Source organism: Balaenoptera ricei, chromosome 11, assembly GCF_028023285.1.
Source record: "Balaenoptera ricei isolate mBalRic1 chromosome 11, mBalRic1.hap2, whole genome shotgun sequence".
Taxonomy (NCBI): domain Eukaryota; kingdom Metazoa; phylum Chordata; class Mammalia; order Artiodactyla; family Balaenopteridae; genus Balaenoptera; species Balaenoptera ricei.
This window is the reverse complement of record NC_082649.1, coordinates 67,235,123-67,262,702: the sequence shown is the minus strand read 5'-3', so window position 1 is coordinate 67,262,702 and position 27,580 is coordinate 67,235,123. Positions and strand designations below refer to the sequence as shown.

The following is a 27,580-nucleotide window of genomic DNA, read 5'->3' as shown; positions in this document are numbered from 1 at the left end:
GAGTTTTTGCAGTGGGCAGGGCAGGGTGTGAAAGGCCCAGCAGAGGGCACACCTGGGCCTCAGGAGAGAACCCAAGTGTTCCTCCCTTGGAAGGCCCAAGTATTTGCAGGTGAGGGAGTCCTGACTTGCCCAAGGCTTCTCAGCTTGGGGCGGGCCCAGGTACGGGTCTGGAAGGAAATGTGCCCTTGCTTGTGCACTGTTGCAGCGGTGTGCCCTCCTTTAACAGCCGGGCTAGGTGTGGTATCACCTCCACTTGGCGGTCAGCAAATAGGCGTGTGTGTTTGGGGGGCAGGGGTCAGGTTACTTGGCTTAGTGATGGCGCAAACCCAGGCCCAACCCCAAAGCCTGCGCTCTTCCCGCACAGCCAGAGGTGGGGGCCGGAAGGAGAGGTCGGCTGTTTGGGAGTCCTGGGAGTAGGGCCGGTAGGCAGACCTGGTGCGGTGGGGAGAAACAAGGCGCCTAGGAGTTCAAGTTGGAGGAGGACGACCACAGGAGCCAGGTATTGGACAGGTAAGAGGGAGCTCGCGGCGCCGCACAGCGGGGGTGGTGGTTGGCGAACAGGCGGGGCAGGTGAGGGGCGTGGGTCCCACCCGGCGCTGGCAGGCAGGTAGACAGGCAGAGGCCGGGGCGCAGTACCACCACACCTGGGGTGCAGAGCGCGACCCCCGGTCCGGCACCTCCCATCCCGGAGGGCTCCCAATTCCGGTTCCAGCGCGGCGCGCAGGTGAGGCCCGGCGGGACTGGGCGGGGTGGGGCAGCCGGTCCTTGGGGCTCCCGCTCCTCACCCTCCTCCCGCCGCCGTCCGCGTTGCCCTGGCTACCGCCGTGGTGCAGCCCGCCGCCGCCGCCGCCCCCCCGACCCCTCGAAGGAGGGGTGTAGTCCCCCGCCCTCGGCAAGTGCAGAGCCGGGCGGGCTGGAATGCGGGGTCCCGGGCGGCTCGGGGCCGCGCGCCTGGCTCTCCCGGCTGCTTCCGGCCTGGCCTGGGCGGCGGGCGGGGGGAGGGCGGCCCGGCGGGCGAGGGGGGGGAAGGAGCGAAGCCGGGCCCGGCCGACGCGGCTTTGTCTTCTTTGTTCCCAGCGGTGGCAGCGCCGCGGCGGGAGGGGCGGGCAGCGGCCGCAGTTTTCCGCCCCTCGGTCTCCGGGTAACAGCTGCGGCTCCGCCAGACCCACCTCCGGGGGTGGGGCGCGGGGGGGGCGCGGGGGAGGCCGCCGCCGCGCGCGCAGATCTCGAGTCCGGAGCGGCCGGCACCCGCTTCGGCGTGCTAGTCCTGCGGGGCCTGGCCGGGTGGTGAGTGCGGGGCCCGGGGCCGGGGCGGTGGGACCGGGGCGAGGCGGCGCATCCCCGGGATGGAAGGGCCTGGAGCTTCGTTGCCGCCGGGCCCGGGCAGCCCGTGTGAGTGGTGGGCGGCTTCGGTCCTGAGAGTTGGGACCATACTTCTCCGCGCGAAGGGAAACTCTGGCAGCTCCGCCTGTAACGCGATTGGGAGACAGAGGAGGTGGAGCTGCTCCTCCGCGCCCCCTCCTCGCCGCCGCCGCCGCCGCCGCCGCCGCCGCCTCAGCCCGGGACCGGCCGGCCTCTTCCCCGCCCTCCCAGGACCACTGGTGGGGTCCTTGCCCTGGTCGGGGAGGAGAGAGGAGGGTCGGGGAAGAGTCGATGAGGAGGTCGAGGCTTCCCTTACGTAGTAACAGCCCTTCTAGGCTGCGCTCGGCGCGACTGACAAAAGGCAGCCTGTAATCCCCCTGCCACGCACCCCCAGAGGGGAAGCCCCAGCCCCCCACCCCCCGTAAACGGACGGTGGGTGATTGATGAGCACTCCCTGAGTCCTCACCGGTAAATGGTGGACCCTCACCCCCACCCCACCTCAACACAAACAACAGGGTAAGCACTGTGCCCTCCTGCGCTGTCAATTAGTAACTTCTCTTGGGTGGACCCTGGGAGCAGAGCGAGGGCAGAAAGGAAAGGCCGGTTTCCCACTAATCCCCGCGACTCGGTAAATGAGGGCTGGGATATGAACCCTCTCCCAGTTTGAAGGGCAGAGTTTATAAGCCCTCTTGGTTGGTGAGGACAGCCCCAGGAGGGCGGGGAGAGGTGCTTGCTCTTTGCAGACAGAAGTTAGGCAGCCTTGGGCCCTGCTGAAGCGGTCCAGAGAAAGGTGGGCCCAGAAGAGCTAGGCTTTGGCTGTGACTCTGGCTGGGGCTTGAGATCTGGGGAATGGGCAAGAGATCCTAGCTGTGTAAGTTGGGGACCTGAGGCCCAGCTCCAAACCAGCCTTTTCAGTCTGCTCTGGCCTGGTCATTAATAAAAGTGGGGCTGACACTGTGTCGTCCTTCAAGAAGCCAAGTGGCTTGGAGGGGGTTGTGGGCTCCATATCTCCCCTGCTGGCTGGGTTTTCTTGGCTGTGAAATGAGGGTTCTTTCAATATGTAAGGAGCACCTGCTCTGTGCTAACGTCTGTCCTGGTTACTGGGGCCTCTGAATCAAAAGTCACATTCCCTGCCTTTAAGGAGCTTCAAGAGTGGGAGCGTGGAACAAGGAGAAGAGTGGCCTTGGTTGGTGCCACTAATGCCAGGCACACACCATATCACGTTAAATGGTCAGAGCAGTCCCGCCTCCCATTCTCCAGATGGGAAACCTGAAGCTTAGAGAGCCCAAGGCAGAGCTGCAATATACACCAGGGTGGTGGCTGGGGATGTCCACTGACCATGTGCAGTGGGCTCCTCAGGAGCCTGGTGGGACAGGGAAGGCTTCCCTGGGAAGCCTTAGTGAACAGGCGGGGCAGGTGAGGGGCGTGGGTTGGGCACGATGGTTGGGCACCAGATGGTTGGGCACCAGAGTTAATGGGATAGAGAGGGAGTGGGCATGGAGGAGTGTGAAACAGCCTGCAGTTCAGGCTGGCAGGAACGAAGAGCATGTGCGGGGGAGCACTGGCATGGATCGCACAGGAGAGCGTGTGGACTGGAGGGTCTGACCTTTATACTCTGGGCCCTGGGGTGCCCCAAAGACTCTGGAAGGAGGGATGTACTCCGATTCTGCTTGGAGTTCCCCTGAGGTGGGAGGGGGTAAGCTGGAGGGGCCGGGAGCTGCTCTATGGCCGGTGGCAGAGGTTAAGTGAAATATGTGCCCTTCTTTTTTTTTTAACACTTTTATTATTTATTTATTTATTTTTTGGCTGTGTTGGGTCTTCGTTTCTGTGCGAGGGCTTTCTCTAGTTGTGGCAAGCGGGGGCCACTCTTCATCGCAGTGCGCGGGCCTCTCACTATCGCGGCCTCTCTTGTTGCGGAGCACAGGCTCCAGTCGCACAGGCTCAGTAGTTGTGGCTCACGGGCCTAGTTGCTCCGCGGCATGTGGGATCTTCCCAGACCAGGGCTTGAACCCGTGTGCCCTGCATTGGCAGGCAGATTCTCAACCACTGCGCCACCAGGGAAGCCCTGCCCTTCTTCTTTTTGTCCTCCTCCTACCCATGGTATGTGGGGAAGGGCGAGGGTTGCTCTGCCCTGTGGCAGTGATTGAAGAAGCCTGACACTTTTCCCAGTGTGGGTCAGCCTCCAGTATCCTATGTGGCCTTGCCAGGAGCTGTTCTGATCCTGCCCATCTGCTTCCTGTGGGCCACTTGACCCAGCTGTGGTTTTACATTTAGGGATTGTCTTGGTTGCTGCCCCTTGAGGGCTGGAGAACTTTGGCTTGAAGTAGGCGCTGAGCAAATGTTTGTAAGCGAATGATGGGTCAGACCCTCTGCCAAGGCGCATCCCTAGGCGGGAGGTGGTAGGAGGGACTGAGCAGTGGCTGAGCATGGGAGATGGGCTCTGCGCATCCTCAGGCAGACCCTGTCTTCCCAGAGGAAGAAACTTTCTCCTCCCATCCCTTGGGAACAAGGTGGGGGGCTCCTGGGAAGCCTGGCCTTGCCACAGTCCTGGGCTTCTCGCCGGGTTCACGACTCTCCCTGCCGCCCCCCTCCTCCTACCCCCTCGGTGTCAAACAGAGGCTGCCTTGTTCCTGCTCCCATAGAGCTGCCCTGTTCTCTGCACACTAAAAATGGAAACCCCCAAGCTATTTTGGGAGCACTGCCCAGCCGGGCCGTGGCCACAGTACTCTGCTTCCACCGGGCTGCTGGACCCTCCTCCAAGCCTTACGCCCAGCCCTGCTCACTCTGGGCCAGCCTCAGGAGCACCCTGCCGGGAGACTTGGCTGGAAGGAGCCAACCTGGACCCTGGGAAGCTCTGGGAACAGAGTGAACAGGCAGACTGGCAGCTGGGTGGTGGGAGGGGCTGGGCCATGCCGCCTGGGCACAGGCAAGTAGGGGAAGTGTCTCAGCTTGGGATGCATGGCCTGTCCCCTGTGCTTTACCAATCTTGGTGCTCCTGGCTGGAGACCATCCAGGTCTGGGAAAGGTGGTGTCATGGTTTCCTGGTCTCACTTGGCTTCAGGTGGAGCCTGCAAGGAGGGGTCTGTGAGGAGAGCAGGCACTCAAGGCCTGCGAGGGTCCTGGGGATGTGGGGCACATCTAGTATGGTGACTTCCTTTAGGACAACCCCCCCTGCCCCCCACCCTCCAGCCCTGCTCTGCTCTGACCTGCAGGAGAGGAGATAGCAAGAGATGGCCTGGCTTCTGCAGCCCTCTAGGACTTAGGGCTCAAACCAGGGAAGTGTGCGTGAGTCTGTGTGTGTGGGGTCTGAAAGTGGGTGGTGGTGTGTATGTCTTGGGTGGGTGGGTGCGTGTGATGTGCCTGTGTGGAGTGCATGTTTCTTTGTGTCAAGAGTTGGTCTCTGTGGACGTGTCTTTGTGCAGGTGTCTAAGTGCAGGTGGGTAGCGTGTCTGTGTGGGATGTTTGCCTGTGTTTCTGGGTATGTGTCTCCGTGCGGTATGCACAGGCTGTATGTGCATGCATCTGTGTGTGTGCTCGCACCCATGTGTTTGTGTGTGGGTGTGTGCATGCAGGGTGGGTGGTATGTATGCTTCTTGGTGTGTGCGAGCATGTGTCTGCTTATGTGCTGGTGGTGGTTTTGGGCTAGGCTAGCCCCGGGCCTGTGTGGAGGGTATGTACCGGGGTACCCTGATGGGGCAGAGTTTGGGCAGAGGGTGAGGATGGGAGAGTGCCGAGAACGGGCTGCAGGGGAGACAGGACTAAAGTGGGGACCTGACTGGGCCCTGCCAGCCGCGCAGCTCCTTCCTAGCTGCCCTTTCCCAGGCCCTGAGGGTGCTTGGTTCTGCTGCCCTCCCCCTCCCTGTGGGCTCTGAGGAGGCGTCCCTGTGGAATGTGTTTGGTGGCCGAGGGCCAGGCTGGGCCCAGCTCCACCAGCAGACTGGGCAGCCGGGAGAGGTACCTTTGTGCTGCCTCCATGGTGGGGAGCCCACATGCCTGCATCCGAGCCCCCAGCTTCATGCTCTGCTTTCTCCCTGGCTAGGTGACTCTCACACGGGGCATGCTGTTGTCTCCTGATCCAGCTGGCCTTGCCAGGTGAGCCTGACCTCACACCTAGGTGTCTGGGAGCAGTGTGACTCCCACCTCTGCTGAGGGCTCTCCAAGGTGGGGTCTAGCTAGCCTTTTAGGCCCTATACCTGGCAGCCTTTTTTTAAAAAAAATTATTTATTTATTTATTTTGGCTGTGTTTGGTCTTTGTTGCTGCACGCGGGCTTTCTCTAGTTGCAATGAGCGGGGGCTACTCTTCGCTGCGGTGCGCGGGCTTCTCATTGCGGTGGCTTCTCTTGTTGCGGAGCACGGGCTCTAGGCGCACAGGCTTCAGTAGTTCGGCACATGGGCTCAGTAGTTGTGGCTCACGGGCTCTAGAGCGCAGGCTCAGTAGTTGTGGCGCACGGGCTTAGTTGCTCCGCGGCATGTGGGATCTTCCCGGACCAGGGCTTGAACCCGCGTCCCCTGCATTGGCAGGCGGATTCTTAACCACTGCGCCACCAGGGAAGCCCTCCCTGGCAGCCTTAACCCCCCTCATCTCTCTGGCCCGTTGGTTCTGTGGTTATTACCCTTCTGGATTCCTACCCTGAAAGGCCCTTCATCCAATTCTTACCCTACTCTAACATGCAGGTGGCCCATGAGGCCTTGCCCTCCCTTTTTCTGCCCAGGAAACTGGCATCCATGCAGAGGGTGCCTTTCTCTCTTTGGGGTTCTGGGTCCCTTCTTCCCATCCCATGCTCTCCTGCCCCTTCCAGGCCCTAGTCCCTGGGAATGGGATGTTTCCCATGTCTCTGCCCCTTTAGCCTCTTACCCTTGGGCCCTGTTATGACATAGGGCAGGGCAGGGCAGGATGAGGGGTGTGGGGTGCAGGTCTCGTGAGAGAGTAGTGCTTACAGAGAATGGGCAGTGTTGAAGTGTCTCCTGACCCCTTGCTAGTGTGTGGTCCTGGGGTCATCCTAACCACAGTGCCGTCTAAGCCTGGTCTTCCCTGCTCCCCCCTCCCTGAGTTAGGAGGGGCGTCTTGGCAGTGTCACAGTCCTACTCCTCACCAGTGGTCCCACGGTGCTCAGGTGGCCACATGAGCCCCGCTCAACCTCTCTCCCTACCAGGTGACCATGCCTGCCCTCGGCCCAGCTCTTCTCCAGGCACTCTGGGCCGGGTGGGTCCTCACCCTCCAGCCCCCACCACCGACTGCTTTCACTCCCAATGGTACACATCTGCAGCACCTGGCGCGGGATCCCACCTCAGGCACCCTCTACCTAGGGGCCACCAACTTCCTGTTCCAGCTGAGCCCTCAACTGCAGCTGGAGGCCACTGTGTCCACTGGCCCTGTGCTAGACAGCAGGGACTGTCTGCCACCTGTGATGCCTGATGAGTGCCCTCAGGCCCAGCCCACCAACAACCCGAACCAGCTGCTCCTGGTGAGCCCTGGGGCCCTGGTGGTGTGTGGCAGTGTGCACCAGGGGGTCTGTGAGCAGCGGCGCCTGGGGCAGCTCGGGCAGCTGTTGCTGCGGCCAGAGCGACCTGGGGACACCCAGTATGTGGCCGCCAACGACCCTGCCGTCACCACGGTGGGACTGGTGGCCCAGGGCTTGGCTGGGGAGCCCCTCCTCTTTGTGGGGCGGGGCTACACCAGCAGGGGCGTGGGGGGTGGCATCCCTCCCATCACTACCCGCGCCTTAAGGCCGCTGGACCCCCAGGCCGCCTTCTCTTACGAGGAGACGGCCAAGCTAGCTGTGGGCCGCCTCTCCGAGTACAGCCACCACTTTGTGAGCGCCTTTGCACGCGGGGCCAGTGCCTACTTCCTGTTTCTCCGGCGGGACCTGCAGGCTCAGTCTCGAGCTTTCCGTGCCTATGTGTCCCGTGTGTGCCTCCGGGACCAGCACTACTACTCCTACGTGGAGTTGCCTCTGGCCTGTCAGGGGGGCCGCTACGGGCTGATCCAGGCTGCGGCTGTGGCCATGTCCGCGGAGGTGGCCCGGGGGGAGGTGCTGTTTGCAGCCTTCTCCTCGGCCGCTCCCCCCACTGTGGGCCGGCCCCCGTCGGCAGCTGCCGGGGCATCTGGAGCCTCTGCCCTCTGTGCCTTCCCCCTGGATGAGGTGGATCGCCTTGCTAATCGCACACGCGATGCCTGCTACACTCGGGAGGGCCGCGCTGAGGATGGGGCCGAGGTGGCCTACATTGAGTATGATGTCAATTCCGACTGTGCTCAGCTGCCCGTGGTGAGTCCTGGCACCGCCCAGCCCTTCCCTGTCTCTGAGGCCACTGGCCAGGCATTTACTGATCAGGTCAATGGATGTTAAGTGATTCCTTTGTGTCTGGGCGATGGAAGGGTACCTTACGGTAAGAGTGGCATTCAGGGGGACAGAGAGCCAGCTGTGCAGGGGAGGGTTTGGACCAGGTGCTGAAGGGATGGCATTTGTGTAGGTGGACTGAGAGGGCATTTGAGGTTCTAGGGAATGGGGCAGGGACCCAGAATGTAGGGGGGATGGAATCTATTGTTTTAGGTTCTTGAGCGAGAGAGGCAGGTGAGGTTGAGACTTGTTTGGCTCTAGTCTCAGGATGGATGAAAAGGGTAGAAGCCACATATAGGGGGACTGAGTCAGTGAGAGGTGGGAGGGGACCCAGGTTAGTAGACCTGGAGAGGAGGATGCAAGCTGGAGAGGCTTTGGAAAAGTGGTCCAGGAGAAGGCTGAGGGCATGAACTGGAGGAAGCAGCTCCCAGGCCAGGGATGGGAGAAAGTGGGGCCCCAGACATGTGGGGATCAAAAGATGGGGACAGAGCCGCTGCAGACTGTGGAGGTAAGCCACTGGGGCAAGGCTAAGGATGCAGCTGTGGGAGAGCCAAGAGCTGGCAGAGACGCTGGGAGAAGGGGTGGGGTTGTCCAGGGAGGAGGGACCAGGGGACATTATCCAGGCAGGGCCTTATTTGTGCTTCTTGCTGCCTGCAGGACACCCTGGATGCTTACCCTTGTGGCTCAGACCACACGCCCAGCCCCATGGCCAGCCGTGTCCCCCTGGAAGCCACGCCAGTTCTGGAGTGGCCAGGGGTTCAGCTAACAGCCGTGGCAATCACTGTGGAAGATGGACACACCATTGCTTTCCTGGGTGACAGTCAAGGGCAGCTGCATAAGGTGAGTCCACAGGAGGTACTGGGCCCTGCCCCAGGATCTGGAGGCGACAGGCTGCTGGGGACCCAGGCTGGGCAGAGCTACTCCTGAGACCCCTGGGGCTGCAATGTGAGATATGTGATGTGCCCCTGGCCCTGGCTGGGAGAGATGACCTGTGCTCCTCCTTCTGGGGCTGGGTGGTGTGACCTGTACTCTCTAGGAGGAAATTCTACCTGTAAATTATTTTATTGGGGTGAGAGGGGAGGGCCTTGGGCCTCAGACCCTGTGGTCTCTGATCTCAGGTCTACTTGGGCCCAGGGAGTGATGGCCACCCGTACTCCACACGGATCATCCAGCAGGGGTCTGCGGTGAGCAGAGACCTCATCTTTGATGGGGCCTTCGAGCACCTGTATGTCATGACCCAGAGCACGGTGAGTGCCACGCGCCAGCCAGGGAGGGCATGACTGCTGGGAGGGGCCTCGGGGGAGCTGGGGGCCTGTATGTGGGGAGCCACTGGTGCTTGGATTGTTGACCTCAAGTCCTCTTCGCTGCTGTAGCTTCTCAAGGTTCCTGTGGCCTCCTGTGCTCAGCACCTGGACTGTGCATCTTGCCTGGCTCACAGGGACCCATACTGTGGGTGGTGTGTGCTCCTCGGCAGGTCAGCGCTCCCCCGACCCTGGCCCCTTCCCCAGCCCCACCCCAACCCCAGCCTCATGCCCTCAATTCTCCTGCCCTGTCCAGGGTTCCTGGTCCTTGGCCCTTGACTCTCAACCCTTGACCCCTGGATGCCCCAACGCCCTACCCTCACCCCTATTCTCCACCCTGACTTGCCAGGCATGTCGTGGCCGACTTGAGGATCCTGCCCAGGTCCCTAGGATTGTAGGTGTCCCTGCCCCATGAACTGCCAGTGGCCCCGTGAGGGTCACAGGTGGACACTGGTCATTCTTGCCCAGGTGCAGTCGCCGTTCCGAGTGCTCTCGGGGCCGGGGCTTAGAGCGGTGGCTGTGGAGCTTCCAGCCTGAGGTGGGCTGTCTGCGAGTGGCAGCCTTGAGTCCTGCTAACATCAGCCGTGAGGAGAGGAGGGAGGTGAAGACCAGAGCAGGCGGAACCCTGGCTGGGGGGAGCTCTGGTGATGGGTCGAAACCTTGTATTTTAAATACCACATGGCCTTGCCCAAGTCGCTTCTCTGGGGGCTCTGCTTTCTCCGTTACTAACCCAGGCTGGAGGATATTTGTGATCACTGGGGGTTGGTGGCCGCTGGTGCCTGCCCACACTGGGAGCCTGTAAACGGAGCCCTGATCTGTTGCCCAGTGGCTCCAACAGCGTGTCCTGGCCTCTCTTCGCAGGTTTTCTTGTCGGTACCTGATCTGCCACCCCTGTGGCCAGGGGAGTCTTATTCCTGCCACTTTGGGGAATACCAGAGTCCTGCCCTGCTGACCAGTTCTGGTGTGATGTGCCCCTCCCCAGACCCTAGTGAGGCTCCAGAGCTGCCGAGAAAAGCCGGTGGGTGAGGGAAGGAGCCAGCCCGGGGCCTGGGAGCCCCACTCTCCTCCCATCTTGCTCCAAGGGGTGTGATCAGGATGAGGCGTGAATCCAGGCAAAGGGTCCTGAAGCGATGCCTTTCTCTGAGGCCCCCCTCTGGTCCCCAGTCCCTAAAGTCCCTGTTTTCTACCCTGTGGTCTGTGTTCCCGACCCTGGGTACCCCTTCCTGGTCGGAGTGCTAAACCCACCCTGTGTGGTCTCGGACGTCAGCTCGGGGTCTGAGTGCCCCTCCCTGCTCCTCAGCCCAGCCCGCTCCTCCCTCTGCAGACCACGTCTCCGTGAGCCTGGAGCTCAGGTTTGGCGCCGTCGTGATTGCCGAGGCTTCCCTCTCCTTCTATGACTGCATGGCCGTCACCTTGCTCCGCCCATCTGCACAGTGAGTTCCTCACCCCGACCCCCAGCCCCTGGGCTGCCCCGTGGCGATCCCCACCCCATGGCTGTGCTCTGTGCAGGTGCCAGGCCTGCGTGAGAAGCCTCTGGGGGTGTAACTGGTGTGTTTGGCAGCACCTGTGCACACACAAGGCCTCGTGTGATGCTGGGCCCATGGTGGTCAGCCGACAGGTGAGCCCAACTCCTGGCCGGGCCCCAGGGGGGTTCGGGCTCCCCATTGTGAGGGTTTCTCTCATGGCCCGGGGTCTGTGTGTCTGCCTGTCCCGGGTGCTCTGTCGTGAGCACCTGAGCTGCTGTGTGTGACGGACTCACTGGAGGACGGCTGTCAACGTCCCACCTGTTTCGGGAGAGGACGTTTGTAGCTGAGAGGAGGGGAGGTCTGGCCTCGTGCCCCACCTTGGCACAGATGCCATAGACGCCCCTAGAGCGCGCCCTCCCCTTCCCCTCTGGAGAATTAACGGGCTGTTTTTGTTTCTCTTTTCCTTGGTCTCCTTTCCTCTTAACACACCCTTTGCCTGCCTGCCGCCTGCTCCCGCACCTGCCTGCTGAGCGGCCCTTCCTGTCTTTCTCTGCCTCCCCCTTCAGAGCCCGCCCCTCTCCCGAGCCCCTCCTGCAAGAGACGCACCCACCTCCTTCCCACCCACAGCCCCCAGGGCCACGGTCACCCCGGTTCCTTACGCCCTTCCCGTGGACACTCCTTCCACAGCCACAGCCTTGGATGTTCCCCCCGGGGCCAGGCCTTCCCTGCTCAGCCCCCGGGAGCCGTGGGCAGGTCCCGGCCCCACACCTGTCTCGGCTTCCACGGGCTCACCTCTCCATGAGGCCCCTCCTCCTCCCAGCCCCCGCCAGAGGCCTGGAACCGCTCTCCCTGCCCCCACGGCCTTCGGACCCATAGCCACCGCCGAGGACCTCTTGGCCTCACACCCATCGCCCTCAGACGCAGCAGCACTGCCCCCCGCCCTTGCAGAGCCTGGCCCTGAGGCTCTCCCCTCTGCGGTACCCCTGGACCAGCCCCCCGGCACGGCTCCCGCCACCACTTTCCCAGGGGCCGCTGGCTCCACGAAGCCCGCTCTGGACTGGCTCATGAGAGAAGGCGGCGAGCTGCCCGAGGCGGACGAGTGGACGGGGGGTGACACGCCCGCCTTCTCCACTTCCACCCTCCTCTCAGGTGATGGAGACTCTGCTGAGCACGAGGGCCCTCCCGCCCCCCTCATCCTCCTGTCCAGCCTTGACTACCAGTACGACACCCCTGGGCTCTGGGAGCTGGTGAGACCCGGCCCAGGAAGGAGGCCTCAGGGGAGGGGATCGGGACAGACGCAGCCTCTTGGCCACCTCGCGATTCTGCAGGGGAAGGATGGAGGGGAGGGGGGTGTCCGCTGCCTCACGCTGGCCTGGCCCCGGGGTTCTGCCTGGGAAAGGGCTGAGGCGGCAGGTGGGCTCCATAGACTGCCCGGCGCTTGGTGCCTGCAGGAGGCGACCTCGGGGCCAGGCTCCTGCCCTTGTGTGGAGAGCGTGCAGGGCTCCAGCCTGATGCCGGTCCACGTGCCGCGAGAAGTGCGACTGCTGGGCAGGAACCTGCACCTCTTCCAGGTGAGTGTGTCCTCTTTGCAGCTGTTGCTGTGGTCTCCTTGGCTGTTGGCAAACTATGCGCGAGTCCCGGGGAGCAGGAAAGGGCACGGCCTCAGCTCTCAATCCCAACCCGGGGACTGTGCTGGGGCCCTGCGGGGCTCACCAGACCTGGCTCCTGAAGCTGCCCCCGTAGCCGTGTCCTCTGTCCCCAGGACAGCCCAGGAGACCATGAGTGTGTGATGGAGCTGGAGGGCCACGAGGTGGTGGTTGAGGCCCGGGTCGAATGTGAGCTGCCTCCAGATACCCGGTGCCACGTCACCTGCCAGCAGCACCAGGTACAGATCCCGAGTCCTGGGTGGGCAAGGGCGTGCTGGCCACAGGCTGGCTACCAAGCTTAGCTGGCTGCACCACACTCATCCCAGTCCGTTCTCTGACTGAGTGACCCCGAGGGAGTCCTAGTACCCCGGCTCTGACCTCTGACCTTGTGCCCCATGGGGTCCTGTATCCCAGCTCTGACCTCTGGCTTTGTGTTCCCATGAGTCATTTTGGTCCTTCCTTTGACCACCCTCTCCCCAGGCCTGACGCCTCCCCTAACCCCGGGCTCTGACCCCACTCCCATTTCTCCAGCTCAGCTATGAGGCTCTGCAGCCAGAGCTCCGCGTGGGGCTGTTTCTGCGTCGGGCTGGCCATCTGCGTGTGGACAGTGTGGATGGGCTGCACGGTGAGTGACCTGGGGCTGCTGGGACTGGCTGGTGGCAACAGGGCTCTTCCAGGCCTGCCTCTCACGTTTGACTCTCCACCCCCAGTGGTGCTTTATGACTGTTCCGTGGGACACGAGGACTGCAGCCGCTGCCAAGCTGCCATGCCCCAGTACGGCTGTGTGTGGTGCAAGGGGGAGCAGCCACGCTGCGTGGCCCGGGAGGCCTGTGGCGAGGCTGAGGCTGTGGTCACCCAGTGCCCGGCACCCCTCATCCACTCGGTGTGTTGAAATGCTGGTGCATCCCTTCAAGGGGTTTGAGGTGCTGTGGGTTCAGGGGGCCGAAAGGTGGGAGGCTGGGGCTGTCTCTCCAGGCTGCCAAAGGTCAACAGGTGAATGGAGGTGAGCCGTCCTTGTCCTGGAACAGGTGGAGCCACTGACTGGGCCTGTAGACGGAGGCACCCGTGTCACCATCAGGGGCTCCAACCTGGGCCAACATGTGCAGGACGTGCAGGACACGGTCAGGGTGGCTGGAGTGCCCTGTGCTGTGGACGCTCAGGAGTACGAGGTGTCCAGCAGGTGAGTGGGCTGGACTAACAGGAGCAGGGGGCACCCCGCGGGCTTCACGGCTGGCTTTCCTGCTTAGGGCCATCCACCCACTACTCGTCTGCCCTCCCCTCTCCCCCTTTCCTTGGTTCTGATCACAGTGTCTCAGGGCTGGGGTTACTATCAAGGCCTTGGCTTTGTGCACAGACCTGCAGGTTTCTGGCCTGGGTCTAGTCACTGCTCAGAGCTGACAGGCGGCTCTGCTTCCTGGCACTGCCTAGGTGTGCTCACCCGCTTTCCAAGTGACCACGGGCATAGTTGCGGTTGCAAGCTCCTTGGATCCCAGACAGCTGTGCTCTGGGGCTGACCTTCCCACCTGCTGACCCTTCTTCCCCAAGCACTGCCCTGGGCAGGCTCCTCACGGGGATAGACTTGTGACACACCTGCTGAGCGTCAGGCCCCTCTGTCTAGTCCCTGGGACCCCTCCCACCTTCCCAGGGCTTGTGGCTTACAAGGCTGGCAGTTGCAGGGTCCCAAATGTGCACACACACAACACAGCGAAGGAGACATCCACAAGCAGCAGGTCTCCAACCCGCCGAATGTCAGGGTTACCTGGAGAGTTGGTCCAAAACCCCCCAGAGCAGATCCTTAGACCACCTCCCTCCACTTCCTGCAGAGGTCTGGATCTGTAGGCCCGTGTTGGGGCCCCACAGTCTTAATGTCTTTCTTTTAAAAAATGAATGTATGTATGTATGTATGTATGTATGTATGTATGTATGTATGTATGTATTTATTTATTTATTTATTTATGGCTGTGTTGGGTCTTCGTTGCTGTGCGCGGGCTTTCTCTAGTTGCGGCGAGCGGGGGCTACTCTTCATTTTGGTGCGTGTACTTCTCATTGAGGTGGCTTCTCTTGTTGCGGAGCTCGGGCTCTAGGCGCGCGGGCTTCAGTAGTTGTGGCATGCGGGCTCAGTAGTTGTGGCTCACGGGCTCTAGAGTGCAGGCTCAGCACAGGCTTAGTTGCTCTGCGGCATGTGGGATCTTCCCGGACCAGGGCTTGAACCCATGTTCCCTGCATTGGCAGGCAGATTCTTAACCACTGTGCCACCAGGCAAGTACCCCACAGTCTTATTTTCAACAAGACTCTGCTAGAGCATGTTGTTTCCCCCCCTGAATGTATTATGACTGAGAACTTTAGGTGACTGTTAATGATTCTAGAACCATGAGACTAAAGTACTTTCTGAACTGATTTATAAAGTGATTAAAATACATTCCAGCTGAAGCCTCTCCCGGGTAGTTCACACTTCGCTTGTTCTGTTTTCTGGGGGCGTTTGCAGTGACCGTGACAATGTCACAGAGTCGAACCACTGCAGGCTTCACATTCTGGAGGTTAATTTGCCCCAAGCTTCTGTTTCCTGGCTGAGAACCAGCATTTCTTAGATTGCTCACTTTCCCTTCACGTCTATCCCCAGACCTGACTAGAGGCTTTCAGGAACATTTTTTCATGAGGAAATCAAGTTTCCACCACCTTGTAACTGGTGCTGTGCCCACGGTGATGGTGGCCGGTTAGGCCCACTCATTAGCTCAGCAACCCACCCCTGCCACCAGCCTTACCAGGGCTTGTGCCCCTCAGAGAGAGAAATTCTCCTTGTCAGGGGGCTCTGGGGTTGGACTTGAATGATTGAACTACAGATATTAATTCTCAGAGGCCAAAGCCTCCTGGTGAGTCGTTAAGGAATTCCTTCCAAAGCAAGAGGATCTCTGTCAATCTTGGGAGCCAGGGAGAACACCTGATGTAGTGGGGCAGGGAGGGGGCGGCCGGGTCAGTTTGAGGGGTGCTCAGTGTGGCCCAGCACCCCAGCTTGCCCTGTGCCCACAGCCTTGTGTGTATCACTGGGGCCAGCGGGGAGGAGGTGGCAGGCGCTGTGACGGTGGAGGTGCCAGGAAGAGGACACGGCGTCTCAGAGCATGACTTTGCCTACCAGGTGCCTGACTATCGAGTCCCCACCAGCTACCCATGGGCCACCCCCTTAGGTGGCTCCTCCCAGCCCATTGGTTCGCCTCCCTGGGGCTCCCCACCCCAGGGCCTCCTTGTCTGCTCCCCCTGCCTCCCTGTTCCTGGCCTGATGCCTGTCTGTTTCTCCCTGTCCCCTTCCCACAGGACCCAAAGGTGCATTCCGTCTTCCCGGCCCGAGGCCCCAGAGCCGGGGGCACCAGCCTCACCCTGCACGGCTCCAAGCTTCTGACCGGGCGGCTGGAGGACATCCGAGTGGTAGTTGGAGACCAGCCTTGTCACCTGTGAGGGCCGCTTCCTCATTCTGCAAATATCCTTGAGCTCCGGGGAGAAGATGGAGGGGTGGGATACTAGGGAGAGCAGAAACAGGGGAGAGGGCCAAGTCTGCTCCATCAGAAAGTGGCCAGCCCCTCTCGAAGCTGGGGCTTTCGTGGGAGTGCAGCCTCCAGGGTCACTTGTGGAGACTGCAATCAGCACTGAAGGGAAGTGAGCTGCGGCCCGAGTGGGTCCCGTGTCCTGGAATCACCCCTTCCCCCTTCCTATGCCCCTCCAGCCCAGTCGGGCCTGCCTGCCACTTCTCCCTCCCTTCTCAGGCTGCTGGAGCAGCAGGCGGAGCAGCTGCGGTGTGAGACCAGCCCACACGCCACGCCTGCCACGCTCCCCGTGGCTGTGTGGTTTGGGGCTGCTGAGCGGAGGCTTCATCACAGCCAGTTCGAGTACACAGCGGACCCCAATGTCACCTCTGCTGGCCCCGCCAAGAGCTTCCTCAGGTGCTGGGCCGAGGGCGTGGCTGCAGGGCACGCGGTCGGGAGGTCTTTGCAGCTCCAGTACGTGGGGGTTTGTAGGGCTCTATGTGGGGGGCTTCGACTCCCATGCTGCTGGTGGGGAGAGGGGCTATGGGGCTTTGGGTTGGAGCTGACCTAACATCAGGGACTGGGCTGTGCTTTAAAGCCTTGTTCCCATAAGCCATAAGTGGCTCATGGGCTGTGTTTTCAGTGGAGGACGTGAGATATGGGTCCGTGGCCAGAATTTGGACGTGGTACAGACACCAAGAATCCGAGTGACTGTGGCCATGAGAGCGCCAGGGCCAGGCCAGGGGCTTGGGCGGAGGCACCGCGTGATCCCGGAGACGGCGTGCTCCCCCGGAGCCTCCTGTGGTGGCCTTCACGTAGGACCCCCATGGGCATCCCCTGCCTGCACTGGGCTAGCCATCGCCCACCTTGCCCCTCATCCCCCCCACCCCCTAGACAGCCGTGGGTGGCGGGTACCAGTGGAGGCTATGTCCCCATCTTTTCTGGACCCCCCCTTGTGCACCCTCAGCGGACCCTCCCTGTCCTCCCTCCCTCTGCCCTAGTTTGAGGAGCCTTGCCATGTGAACTCCTCCCAGCTCATCACGTGCCGCACGCCGGCCCTCCCAGGCCTGCCTGAGGACCCCTGGGTCCGTGTGGAATTCATCCTTGACAACTTGGTCTTTGACTTTGCAACACTGAACCCCACACCCTTCTCCTATGAGGCCGACCCCACTCTGCAGCCCCTCAACCCTGAGGACCCCACCGCACCCTTCCGGCACAAGCCTGGGAGTGTGCTCTCTGTGGAGGTACTGCTCCTAGAGGGACCTGGCAGGGTCCCAAGACCCTTCACTTTGCTGGATGGTACTGCTCTGTGTGGTAGAGGGGGCATGACAGCAAAGCAAGGGCCAGTGGATGGACATGGCGAGTGCCGAGGGGGCTGGTGGCGGGGTGCCTAGCCTGACACACCTGGCCGGGGCTTAGGTCCTGTGGTCTGGGTCCTGACACACTCCATGGCAGGTGTCTGAATAACGATATGTAAATAGTTTGGCACACGCAGTGGCGGCGAGGTACACAATAGGCGCCTGGGCTGATGCCCATTTGGCAGCCTGTCTCATGTGGACACATACTTGGCGTGTGTTCTGACACACGCAGTAGCAGGGGCTCTGCTTTGTTAGGTCACTGGGTAGGATTTGGGGACAGCTTTATAGTCTCCAGATTTTTAGCTCTGGAGAAGTTAGACTCAAGGAAGGAGGATAGGGAGGGGCAGAAAAGGGTCAGGGGGCAGCTTGGGAAACATCCATGGGGCTGTCACCCCGTGTGCAGGAAAAGAGGTGCTGAGGCACCATCAGCCCCTGTTCCTGGGGGTGGGTCTCAGGATCATCCGTCCCACATTTGGGGAGATAGGATCTGAGTGACCATCAGCTCCTCCCCTTAAGGAAGAGTTCTGAATGATCGATCAGTGACCCCATGTTCCAGGGGGAGAATCTGGACCTTGCGATGTCCAAGGAGGAGGTGGTGGCCATGATAGGGGACGGCCCCTGCATGGTGAAGACGCTGACCCGGCACCACCTGTACTGCGAGCCCCCCGTGGAGCAGCCCCTACCCTGGCACCATGCCCTCGGGGAGGTGCCTGATGCTTTGCCTGAGTTCACGGTCAGTGGGCAGGCCCTGGGCCGGGGCAGGCATCGGGTGTGCGCTGATCTCTTGCTCACAGGTGGCTCCCTGTGCAGGTGCAGATGGGGAACCTACGCTTCTCCCTGGGCCATGTGCAGTACGATGGCGAGAGCCCTGTGGCTTTTCCCATGGCAGCCCAGGTGGGCTTGGGGGTGGGCACCTCTCTTCTGGCTCTGGGTGTCATCATCATTGTCCTCATGTACAGGTGGGTGCAGCCAGGTGTGGCTGGGTTGGGCAGGTAGCAGGGTGTGGCTGGATTGGGAAGGGGCAGACTAGACCAGGGATAGGCAAACACTTCCTATAAAGGGCAGGAGAGTAACTATTTCAGGCTTTGTGCGCCAGGCGGTCTTGGTGGCAGTGACTCAGCTCTGCTATTATAGCCCTTCGGCAGCCACGGACAACATATAAACACATGAGCATGGCTGTGTTCCAACAAATCTTTATTTACAAAAACAGGCCAGGGGCCAGATTTGGCCGTTATAGTTTGCTGATCCCTGGGCTAGGCTGGGCTAGACAAGTTGTGGGTGGGTGTGACCTGCGTGGGATGGGACAGGCTTAATTATTCTGATTAGGCCCTCGCTTGGCTGGGCATGGCGGGGTTAGACTGTGCTGGCCTGGGCAGGCCTGGGCCCGGTGGGACCTAGCAAGGGCTCGGGCCTCCTCTGGCCATCCCTGCCCTGACCTTGGCGCTGAGCAGGAGGAAGAGCAAGCAGGCTCTGAGGGACTATAAGAAGGTGCAGATCCAGCTGGAGAATCTGGAGAGCAGCGTGCGGGACCGCTGCAAGAAGGAGTTCACAGGTGAGGCTGCGAAGACCCCACGCTCCAGGACTCTGCGCAAGCCTGCTCCCATCACCTTGGGATCTGCACCCAAACCTGGCTTCTTCTGCTCAACAGACCTTATGACCGAGATGACCGATCTTACCAGTGACCTTCTGGGCAGTGGCATCCCCTTCCTCGACTACAAGGTGTATGCCGAGAGGGTCTTCTTCCCTGGGCACCAGGAGTCGCCCTTGCACCGGGACCTGGGCGTGCCTGAGAGCAGGCGACCCACTGTGGAACAAGGGCTGGGGCAGCTCTCCAACCTGCTTAACAGCAAGCTCTTCCTCATCAAGGTGCCGGCCCTGCCCCCTATCTGGGCCCTCCAGGGGTGGGGAGGGGGCCCCCCTACCCTCCAGCCCCATCCTTTCTCAGTCCCTCCGTTTCTGAATCTGCCCTCCCCCCCCACCCGTCCCCTCTCCCTGGCGCCAGTTCATCCACACCCTGGAGAGCCAGCGCACCTTCTCAGCTCGGGACCGCGCCTATGTGGCATCTCTGCTCACCGTGGCACTGCATGGGAAGCTTGAGTACTTCACTGACATCCTGCGCACCCTGCTCAGTGACCTGGTGGCCCAGTACGTGGCCAAGAACCCCAAACTGATGCTGCGCAGGTCTGTATGCCCGTCAGACACCACGGGGGCCAGGCAGCCGTGGACAGCTGGAGCCAAGACCTGAGTCAGGCCCTCTGGGGCCTGGGGTCTGAAGAATAGAAAGCCCTGGGTCCCCACCTGCTGACTCTGCCCCCTCTTTCCTGTCATCCCAGGACAGAGACCGTGGTGGAGAAGCTGCTCACCAACTGGATGTCCATCTGCCTCTACACTTTCGTGAGGGTGAGTGAGGCAGAGGTGGGTGGGGCTCCCCTCCAGGGAGAGTCAGGACTCCGAACCACGCAGCTTCTTGCCCCAGCACAGCTTGGGCACCCCTGCCCAGCATGTCCTCAGTCACCTTAAGCCTTCTGCAGCCTGCATCCTGTCCCCTTCCCCAGCACCTCCGTCCCATGCTTGTCCCCTGCCCCGGGCGTCCTAACTGCCCACCACTCCCCCAGGACTCGGTAGGGGAGCCTCTGTACATGCTTTTCCGTGGAATTAAGCATCAAGTGGACAAGGGGCCAGTAGACAGCGTGACTGGCAAAGCCAAATACACCCTGAATGACAACCGCCTGCTCCGAGAGGACGTGGAGTACCGTCCCCTGGTGAGGGGGGGGAGAGAGAGGGAGAGAGGGAGAGAGGGAGAGAGGGAGAGAGGGGGAGAGAGAGAGAACCTGCTGGTGAGTCAGTCTCCCATGAAGGTGAGGAGGGTGACCACGTATGATTGTGTGGGTGTCTGCATCTGGTTTGAGCCAGCCTAACCTCCGGCTGGCTGCAGGATAGGGGCTTGAGGGCCAGACCTTGAAGACAGGGCCTCAGAGGTTCCCCAGGTTTGGGGTGGGCTCAGGGTGGCCACAGCCAGAGCCTAGGGAGCAGCCCACCCTGCCCGGGGCCCGTCCGGGTCCTTGCTGTGTCAGGGCCTGAGTGTCTGCCTGATCATGGTCTCAGCATCCTGCCAGGGGCATGGTTGTGCCCACCAAGCTGGGAGTCGCCCTGGCAGACCTGCCCATTGTTTCCCTCTGGGGAACTTTTCCCTTCGTGGCCCACGTGGAGTTCCTTTGGGAAAATCCCACTCAGGCTCCGCCGGGCCTGCTCCTCTGGCTAGTGGAGACCCCACTTCTTATGCGGGCTTCCTCAGGTGCCTCAGCCTAACTGTCTGCGCCAGGAGCCTGAGGATCAGAGTTCAGAGGGACTTGTGCTCTCCCATTTTTTCTGCCATTCACCCAGCAGACACTAGTGCACTGTGCCAGGTGCTGGGGCCACAGAGTGGAGGGAGCTGCTGTTCCTGGGGAGGCAGGCGGGTGAAGAGACAAGAAGGAGTGATTATTTGGTGCTTGGAGGTCAGAGGCAGTGGCTTCCTTATGGGTTGTCCCTGGCCCTGGCCTTGCATCTTGGTCATCCCACATGTGGCATGAGCCCTGAATGCTCCCATGTATCGTGCATAGACCTTGAATGCACTACTGGCCGTGGGGCCTGGAGCGGGAGAAGCCCAGGGCGTGCCCGTGAAGGTCCTGGACTGTGACACCATCTCCCAGGCCAAGGAAAAGATGTTGGACCAGCTTTATAAAGGAGTGCCTCTTGCCCAGCGGCCAGACCCCCGCACCCTGGACGTCGGTGAGGGCAGAGGGGAAGGGTGGTCTGGGGACCCCCAGGGCTAGGCTGGCCCTAGACCAGCTCTGCAGGGTCAGCTTATCACCCAGGGGAAGTGGGCTCTGGAACACCTCTACAGGGACGACCTGTCACCTGGTGAGGGGCCCCTGTTTCTGGACTTCAGAGAAGTTGGGTGAGGTTGCCCCTGATGGAGGGGCCAGTGTCCCTGTAGAAAAGGGGACAGGTTCCACTGCAGGGAGGGTATTCTGAAAGCCCTGGACCAAGCCCACCTTGTCCTTGCAGAATGGCGGTCTGGGGTGGCCGGGCATCTCATTCTTTCCGACGAGGACGTGACTTCTGAGGTCCAGGGTCTGTGGAGGCGCCTGAACACCCTGCAGCATTACAAGGTGGGAGGGGTGGGAGTTGGGGGAGGGCTGTGGTGGGGTGGGCTGGTGGAGGGGTCACCAACTGTGGTCAACAGGTCCCAGACGGAGCAACTGTGGCCCTCGTCCCCTGCCTCACCAAGCATGTCCTCCGGGAAAGCCAGGATTATGTCCCTGGAGAGAGTGAGTACTTACCCTCCCCCCCTGCCCTGCCCCTGCCATCGCAGTCCTCTACCCTTGCTTTGCCCAGTCTCCAGTAATGGGGGAAGGTTCTCTGGACCGCAGGGTGGGCTTGTGTCTACTTCCCTTCCACCCAGAGAAGCCCTTAACCAGGTGCCCCCACTGCTAGGTTTTGGCAGGACCCCGGGGGTCTAGGGCAGGGGGCACCTGATGAGGGGTAACAAGCTGTAAGGTCTTGGTACAGGGACCCCAATGCTGGAGGATGTGGATGAGGGGGGCATCCGGCCCTGGCACCTGGTGAAGCCAAGCGAGGAGCCGGAGCCGCCCAGGCCTCGGAGGGGCAGCCTCCGGGGCGGGGAGCGGGAGCGAGCCAAGGCCATCCCTGAGATCTACCTGACCCGCCTGCTGTCCATGAAGGTGGGGCTGGGGGCAGGGACGAGACAGGTAGTGGGATTTGGGGGTGTGGGGGGCTTGCACAGGCCTGGTGTCACAAGGCGTCTGAGGCTGGGCTGGGCTGAGGTCCCCTTGCTGACTGCATCTCGTGCTTCCCCTCCTCCGCAGGGCACCCTGCAGAAGTTTGTGGATGACCTGTTCCAGGTGATTCTCAGCACCAGCCGTCCCGTGCCGCTCGCTGTGAAGTACTTCTTTGACCTGCTGGACGAGCAGGCCCAGCAGCATGGCATCTCGGACCAGGACACTGTCCATATATGGAAGACCAACAGGTGGGGGTGGGGCGGGCGGGCTTAGCATGTGCGGGGTCTTCTCTCCTGTCTCCCCAGCACACTCACTGGCCACACCTGCCCCGCCCGCAGCTTGCCGCTGAGGTTCTGGATCAATATAATAAAAAACCCGCAGTTTGTGTTCGACGTGCAGACATCTGACAACATGGATGCGGTGTTCCTGGTCATTGCACAGACCTTCATGGATGCCTGCACCCTGGCTGACCACAAGCTGGGCCGGGTGAGCTGGCTGGGGTGGACCGGGAGGGCATGGGTGGGGTGGGGCGGTGTGGCCGGGATGGAGAGTGCTGTGCGTGCACAGACTCCAGGCCTTCTTGAGGATGTCAAGGACGAGGATGTGGGAGGCCTTTGACCCCAGGCCCGGGGCCAGGCTTTGTCCCTGGGCTCCCTAGGAGGTGGCTGTGCCTCAGCCTTCAGGGATGAGCAAGGGCAAGGGGGCACGTGTGCTGATTCACAGGGTTAAGTGGAGCAAAGAGTGCTGGCGGTGCGGCAGGAGGCCAGGGCCACTTGGCTAGGGCTCACCCCGAGGGCGATGGGGGTGGTCAGACCTGAGAGTTAGCTGGAGCCTCCTGGCAATCGTGCAGTGGATGGACTGGAGCCTGGAGTCCAGAGAGGAAGCTGTGTTGTCCCTGGGACGAGTGGTGGCCAGGTTCAAGCTGGGACTAGAGGGTAGAGGGCAGGCAGAAGCTGTGGGTTGGATATGGGGGTGAGGAAGAAGGAGGGGTTCCTTACGCACCCTGGGCCTCTGGCGGTGGTGAGCTGAGACTTGGAGGAGGTGAGCCCATGGATTCTACAATCGCAGAGCAGCTCCAGGCTGCCTCGGAGATTTGATTCCCAAGGGCAGTGGAAGTGTCTGCCAGCCCGTGCAGTACAGGGAGGAGAGTCCAGGGTAGGGCCAGGCGAGGAGGGATGTGCTGACAGGGGAGCTGGGAAGCATGGAGGAGAGGTGGTCAGGGTTGCCTGGTGGCACAGAGAGGGGGAGGTATGTTGTCACAGTGGTCAGGACCCAGAGAGTCCCGTGACAGATATGGGGTCACCACCATGACTGCTCAGGCACCCAGCAGGCAGGGCTGTCGTGGCTCTGCATGAGAACGGACTCTGCTTAGCCTCGACCCCTGGGCCTGGGACCTCTTGAGAGATCTAGCTCTAGATCTCCATGGGGAAACAAGATGGAAAGTTCCACTCTGTAGTGCTGTCTTTTGGAAGCCATTTTTGCTCTGCCTGCTCTCATTACTCTGCCTGTGTGATGAGCTGAGAACCACAAAGCCACACCAGGACACAGGGGTCACCTCCAGGGTGTGTGCTGTATGGTAGCTGGGTTCTTCTGCCTGATCTTCACACTGCTTCCCCTTCCCAGCAGCACTGCAAATGCTTCCTAGGTAGCTCAGGAATAGTGCAAACCAGGATGCCAAGGGCCACCCATGGAGAGTTGCTGAAAAGCAGGCATCCTGCCTCAGGCCCAGCGCTCACGCCCTTGCTCACAGGGGGCAGTGCAGTCTTGCCTCACCCTCCCAGCAGCTGTAGGATGAGGCAGCAGGTCCAGAGAATGGAAGTGTGCTGCCCACAGCCACTGGGACAGAGCTGGGATTGGAGCCCAGTTCGGTGGTAGAGGATGTGTCTGGCTGTGTTAGAGTGTGGGCCCTGGTCTGAGAAACCTGCTTCAAATCCCAGCTCAGCCACACAGGAGTGAGGTGGTCTGGGGCAATTTAATTAAATATCGGGGTTAGTTTCCTGATTTTTAAAATGATTACATGGGGAATGAACAGCACTTGGAGAAGCAGTATTAGGGCTCCACACGGCACTGCACCCTTCCCACCCTGCATGCCAGTTCCCTGCCAGGTCCGGGTGGAGGCACGTGGAGCTGAGAGATGACCTTGGAGTGAGATGGTGGGAAGCTCAAGGTGATGACAGCAGAGATGGGACATTGGGGGAGGGGTGACAGAAGGAATGAGGTGGGGTGGCCAACCATCCGGGTTGTCTGGGACTGAGGAGGTTTCCTGCAATTCGGGACTTAGTTTTAAAACTGAAACAGTGCTGGGAAAATTGGGACAGCTGGTCACCCTAACAGAAGCTCTCATCCTTCTTTTCCTTTCACTGTTCACCTGCTGGCACCCAGGACTCTCCCATCAACAAACTTCTGTATGCTCGGGATATTCCCCGGTACAAACGGATGGTGGAAAGGTACGAGGGGAAGGGACTGCATCTGGGGGATAATGGGTGGACAGATTGGTGGGTGTTTACAGCTGAGGCCCAGGGGTGGGCCTGGTGGGGTGAGGAGGGGTTTGCTTCCCCAGCGGCTGCCGGACCCATGATCTCTGGCAGGTACTACGCAGACATCAGACAGACCATCCCCGCCAGTGATCAAGAGATGAACTCCATCCTGGCCGAGCTGTCCCGGGTATGGCCCTCCTGCTTCTTGGGTTGGGCACAGGCCTTCTGCCACAAGGGTCCTGCCCCCTTCACACTGCTCCTTTGCAGGGAAGCCCTGGGGGCCTCAGCACAGTGTTCCCGCTGCCTCTCTCAAAGACCAGGGCTCCCAGTGTCTCATGAGAGAGCAGCAGGGGCCTTGTCCTAGCAGCTGCCACCTAACCTGACTCAGCCAGGTGTTTAGATGTCTGCAGCCCCTCGGGGCCTGTGGACCATAGTTCCAAGGCAGCGAGGTGGCGGGGATTCAGCCCCAGGACTGCCTGGGTCAGCCTGTCCACGTCTTCCTACTGCTCTGCTTTCCTTGGCACTATAGACATGCCCCCACCTACTCCTAAAACAGCCTCCAAACAGTCCAGTCCAGGGAATTTATAAACAATGTAAATCTGAAACCATGATGATGATGACCACAACCACAATAACAATAGCAGCTACAGTTTTGGGGTGTTGCCGTGTGTGGGGTGCTTTGATTACTTCTCATTTGATTCCCATGAAAGCTCTACAGGTTAGGTGATATCAACTCCATTGTCCTGAAGAGGAGGTTGAGGCTCAGAGATGTCCCCATGGAGGGGCCTGGGTGTGACCTCAGGAAAGACTTGAATGAGGTCAGAGCAGAACTATGCTGGGTCACAGCCTGTGAGCAGCACCTATTCTGCTTGGCTCTGCGATTGCCTGGGACGCCAGAGGGTCCCAGCTGGAGCCTGGACGGGGAGAGACACTGAGCCCCAGTGGAGACCCCAGGCCATGGTGAAACTACAGATCCAGGGTCTCTCCACCAAGGAGGCCCTTTGGTCCTATCCTGTCCCCAGCTTAGCACGTCTAGCCTGGCATCCCCTGTCTGTGGAGGGGCTCTGCTTCCCAGTGCAGGGCCCTGTTCCTTCCTCTACCTCCCAGCGCCCTCTTCCCCACTCCCCTTGCCTGGGGTCCTGGGCCTCCTCTGGTGGCTGGCAGCACCCCCTATCTCTGTAACCTCTTGTCTCTCCTCCCTAGAACTACTCTGGAGACCTGGGGGTGCGAGTGGCCCTGCACGAACTCTACAAGTATATCAACAAATACTATGACCAGGTGGGCAGAACCTGGGCATGGTCAGGATGATGTGAGAGGGTGACTAGCTCTGTGACGCAAGTGTGGGGCCTTCGGGTCTCCCCCAGGCACAGGGTGGTGGTGGGGGGCTGGGCCCTGGGCTCGGGAAGTGTTTGTTCTTCAGGTGTGCTTCCTGGTAGTGGCCCGGCTCTTACCTGCTGCCGCCCTCCCCATCCGGGCTCCTCAGCCGGGCTCCTGGGCATGGTGGTGGTGATGGATGGCTGGGGATCTACCAGGGCCTGGAGATGGTGTGCAGGATGTGCTGGGAGGGACACACAGCGGCCACCTGTGCCCCGACCCTGCGCTCGCTCGGAGCCCCACCTGAGACCACGTGTGGCAGTGTGCTGTGCAGGCCATCTCTGGGGTGTGGGCCTGGCTGGGCTGCATGCGCTGCCAGAGAGGAGGGTCTGGGTACAGGGTCTGGGGCAGATGAGGGCACAACAGAACCGGTAAGGGGGCTTTCTGGGGGATTCCTGGGCTGGGCCTCAGGATCAGAGCGTCCACCGGTCAACCCACTGAGTGCCTGCTGGAATCATCTACCCAGATGTTTGCGTGGCCCCAGGGATGTGGCCGTTGCTGTTGAGAGATGAGGGCCCTGCCTCGCGGCTCAGGCCTGGAGTGGGGGCAGGCATTTGACCCAGGAGTGATGCGCAAGCGTGAAGTCCAGGTGCCTTGCTCCGAGCAGTGTGGGTGCCGGTGTGGGGGAGGCGGGGCCGCGTGACACAGCTGTCCCCTTGTGGAGGCGTGGCCGGCGAGCCCCTCCTGTTCCCACCCTTCCCTCTGTGGCAGCCCCCCTTGTGGTTTTGTAGTTGTCCGTGTTTGGTCAATACCTGTCTCCCCTCCAGTGAGCCCCATGAGGGCAGGGATCATACCTGTCATCACTGCCGGGTCCCTGCTCCTTGTCCAGCACCCGGCACGTAGGAATTTAGGAACTGCTTGTTGCCTGGTGGGCGGGGGAGCCAGGATGGGTGGAGCAGGGCTTCCAGGGGGTTTGTGGCGGAGAAGACCAGCATGGTGGGTGAAGTTGGCCTCCACTCAAAACGATTTTACCGGGGAGGTGATATGCATTACCGTGAGTGCTAGGTCCTCACTAATCCTTAAAACCCCACAGTGACTCCGCTGTCATCATCCCCTCCCTGAGGGGGCCCTGAGGAAGTGAGTGCGGCGGCTCACAGGGTTTCTCGGGCCCCTACCCACACCTGCTGCGGTAGCTGTGGAGGCCTATTGAAGTCTGTGGCAAAGGCAGACGGCAGGCTGGCTGTCTCCCCCTGCTGAGTCGGTCTCTGTGTTTCAGATCATCACTGCCCTGGAGGAAGATGGCACGGCCCAGAAGATGCAGCTGGGCTATCGGCTCCAGCAGATCGCAGCGGCTGTAGAAAACAAGGTCACAGATCTGTAGGGACTTGGAGAGCCCTGGCCTGCTGTGCCTCAGCCCCGCCTGGGCAGCCCCAGAACCACGAGGGAGAGACCACCTTCTTAGATGCCTGTAGTGCCTGCCCAGCGGAGTTAGTGAAAGGTGGCTCCAAGTCTCCTGGTGGCTCTGGCCTGGGCCCTACTGGACTCATCTCGCAGGCCTGGGGCCTTGAGGCTGATGGAGTGGTGACCCTGAGGCCAGTGACCCTGCGGGCTACTTTCTGTGTGACGTTAGTCTGAGGGAAACTGGGGACTAAGGGCTTCCAGAGAGTGGCTGGAAGGGCCTCCAGCCCCTGGGGAGACTGTACTGCTCCTGAACACTGGCTTTTATCCCAGGGGATTCAGAGAGGAAGGAGGAGAGCCCCCACTTCCTGCCCCGCCCTCCTCCTCCACCATCCCTGACCTCGTTAGCTGCCTCTGGCCATGTTGCTGCTGCCACGTTCCTAGGTCGGAGAGATGAATGCCTTTCCTAGGCCGCTGCAAACTGACCTCTCAGCAGGGCTGGCTGCTTCAGGGCCACCCTGCCACCGAGGCAGCCAGGAGTGAGGGGTGTCTGTTGCAGGGGGTCCTCGGGGAGAATGGTGGCCCTACTGACCCGGCTCTTCATTAAAGGATAACACACTG

General features: G+C 61.1%; 1 protein-coding gene and 1 long non-coding RNA gene across 21 annotated transcripts in view; one reads left to right on the top strand and one right to left on the bottom strand.

The window, feature by feature from the left end:
- The first annotated feature begins 215 nt into the window (after window positions 1-215).
- PLXNB1 (plexin B1) lies at window positions 216-27,580 on the top strand. 16 transcript variants are annotated; one of them, XM_059939531.1, is made up of 38 exons: window positions 217-510; window positions 5,402-5,454; window positions 6,516-7,628; window positions 8,358-8,540; window positions 8,819-8,947; window positions 9,074-9,174; window positions 9,470-9,602; window positions 9,863-10,019; window positions 10,326-10,434; window positions 10,511-10,619; window positions 11,034-11,714; window positions 11,919-12,038; window positions 12,230-12,352; window positions 12,645-12,738; window positions 12,824-12,996; window positions 13,142-13,293; window positions 15,141-15,246; window positions 15,423-15,559; window positions 15,869-16,045; window positions 16,272-16,443; window positions 16,630-16,872; window positions 17,543-17,719; window positions 17,797-17,945; window positions 18,438-18,538; window positions 18,635-18,852; window positions 18,989-19,167; window positions 19,320-19,386; window positions 19,602-19,748; window positions 20,589-20,757; window positions 21,037-21,140; window positions 21,215-21,299; window positions 21,541-21,713; window positions 21,858-22,018; window positions 22,109-22,256; window positions 24,153-24,217; window positions 24,359-24,434; window positions 25,451-25,525; window positions 26,838-27,580. In XM_059939531.1, the coding sequence occupies exons 3-38, from the start codon at window positions 6,522-6,524 to the stop codon at window positions 26,940-26,942; spliced, it is 6,405 nt and encodes a 2,134-aa protein (XP_059795514.1). In that variant the 5' UTR covers window positions 217-510; window positions 5,402-5,454; window positions 6,516-6,521; the 3' UTR covers window positions 26,943-27,580. The 16 variants fall into 16 exon arrangements, with proteins under 16 accessions (XP_059795513.1, XP_059795514.1, XP_059795509.1 ...); XM_059939526.1 differs by having other exon boundaries at window positions 21,529-21,713; XM_059939534.1 differs by having other exon boundaries at window positions 218-510; window positions 6,693-7,628; window positions 21,529-21,713.
- LOC132374971 (uncharacterized) overlaps window positions 18,960-27,580 on the bottom strand; it is a 103,237-nt gene continuing 94,616 nt past the window's right edge. The window contains exons 3-4 of one of the 5 annotated variants that reach the window (XR_009505858.1): window positions 21,024-26,913; window positions 18,960-20,428 (exon numbers count right to left, since the gene is read on the bottom strand). This is a non-coding gene — a long non-coding RNA (uncharacterized LOC132374971). Of the gene's footprint in view, window positions 26,914-27,580 lie in introns of all 5 variants that reach the window. The other 4 variants (XR_009505855.1, XR_009505857.1, XR_009505856.1 and 1 more) reach the window with 4 other exon arrangements.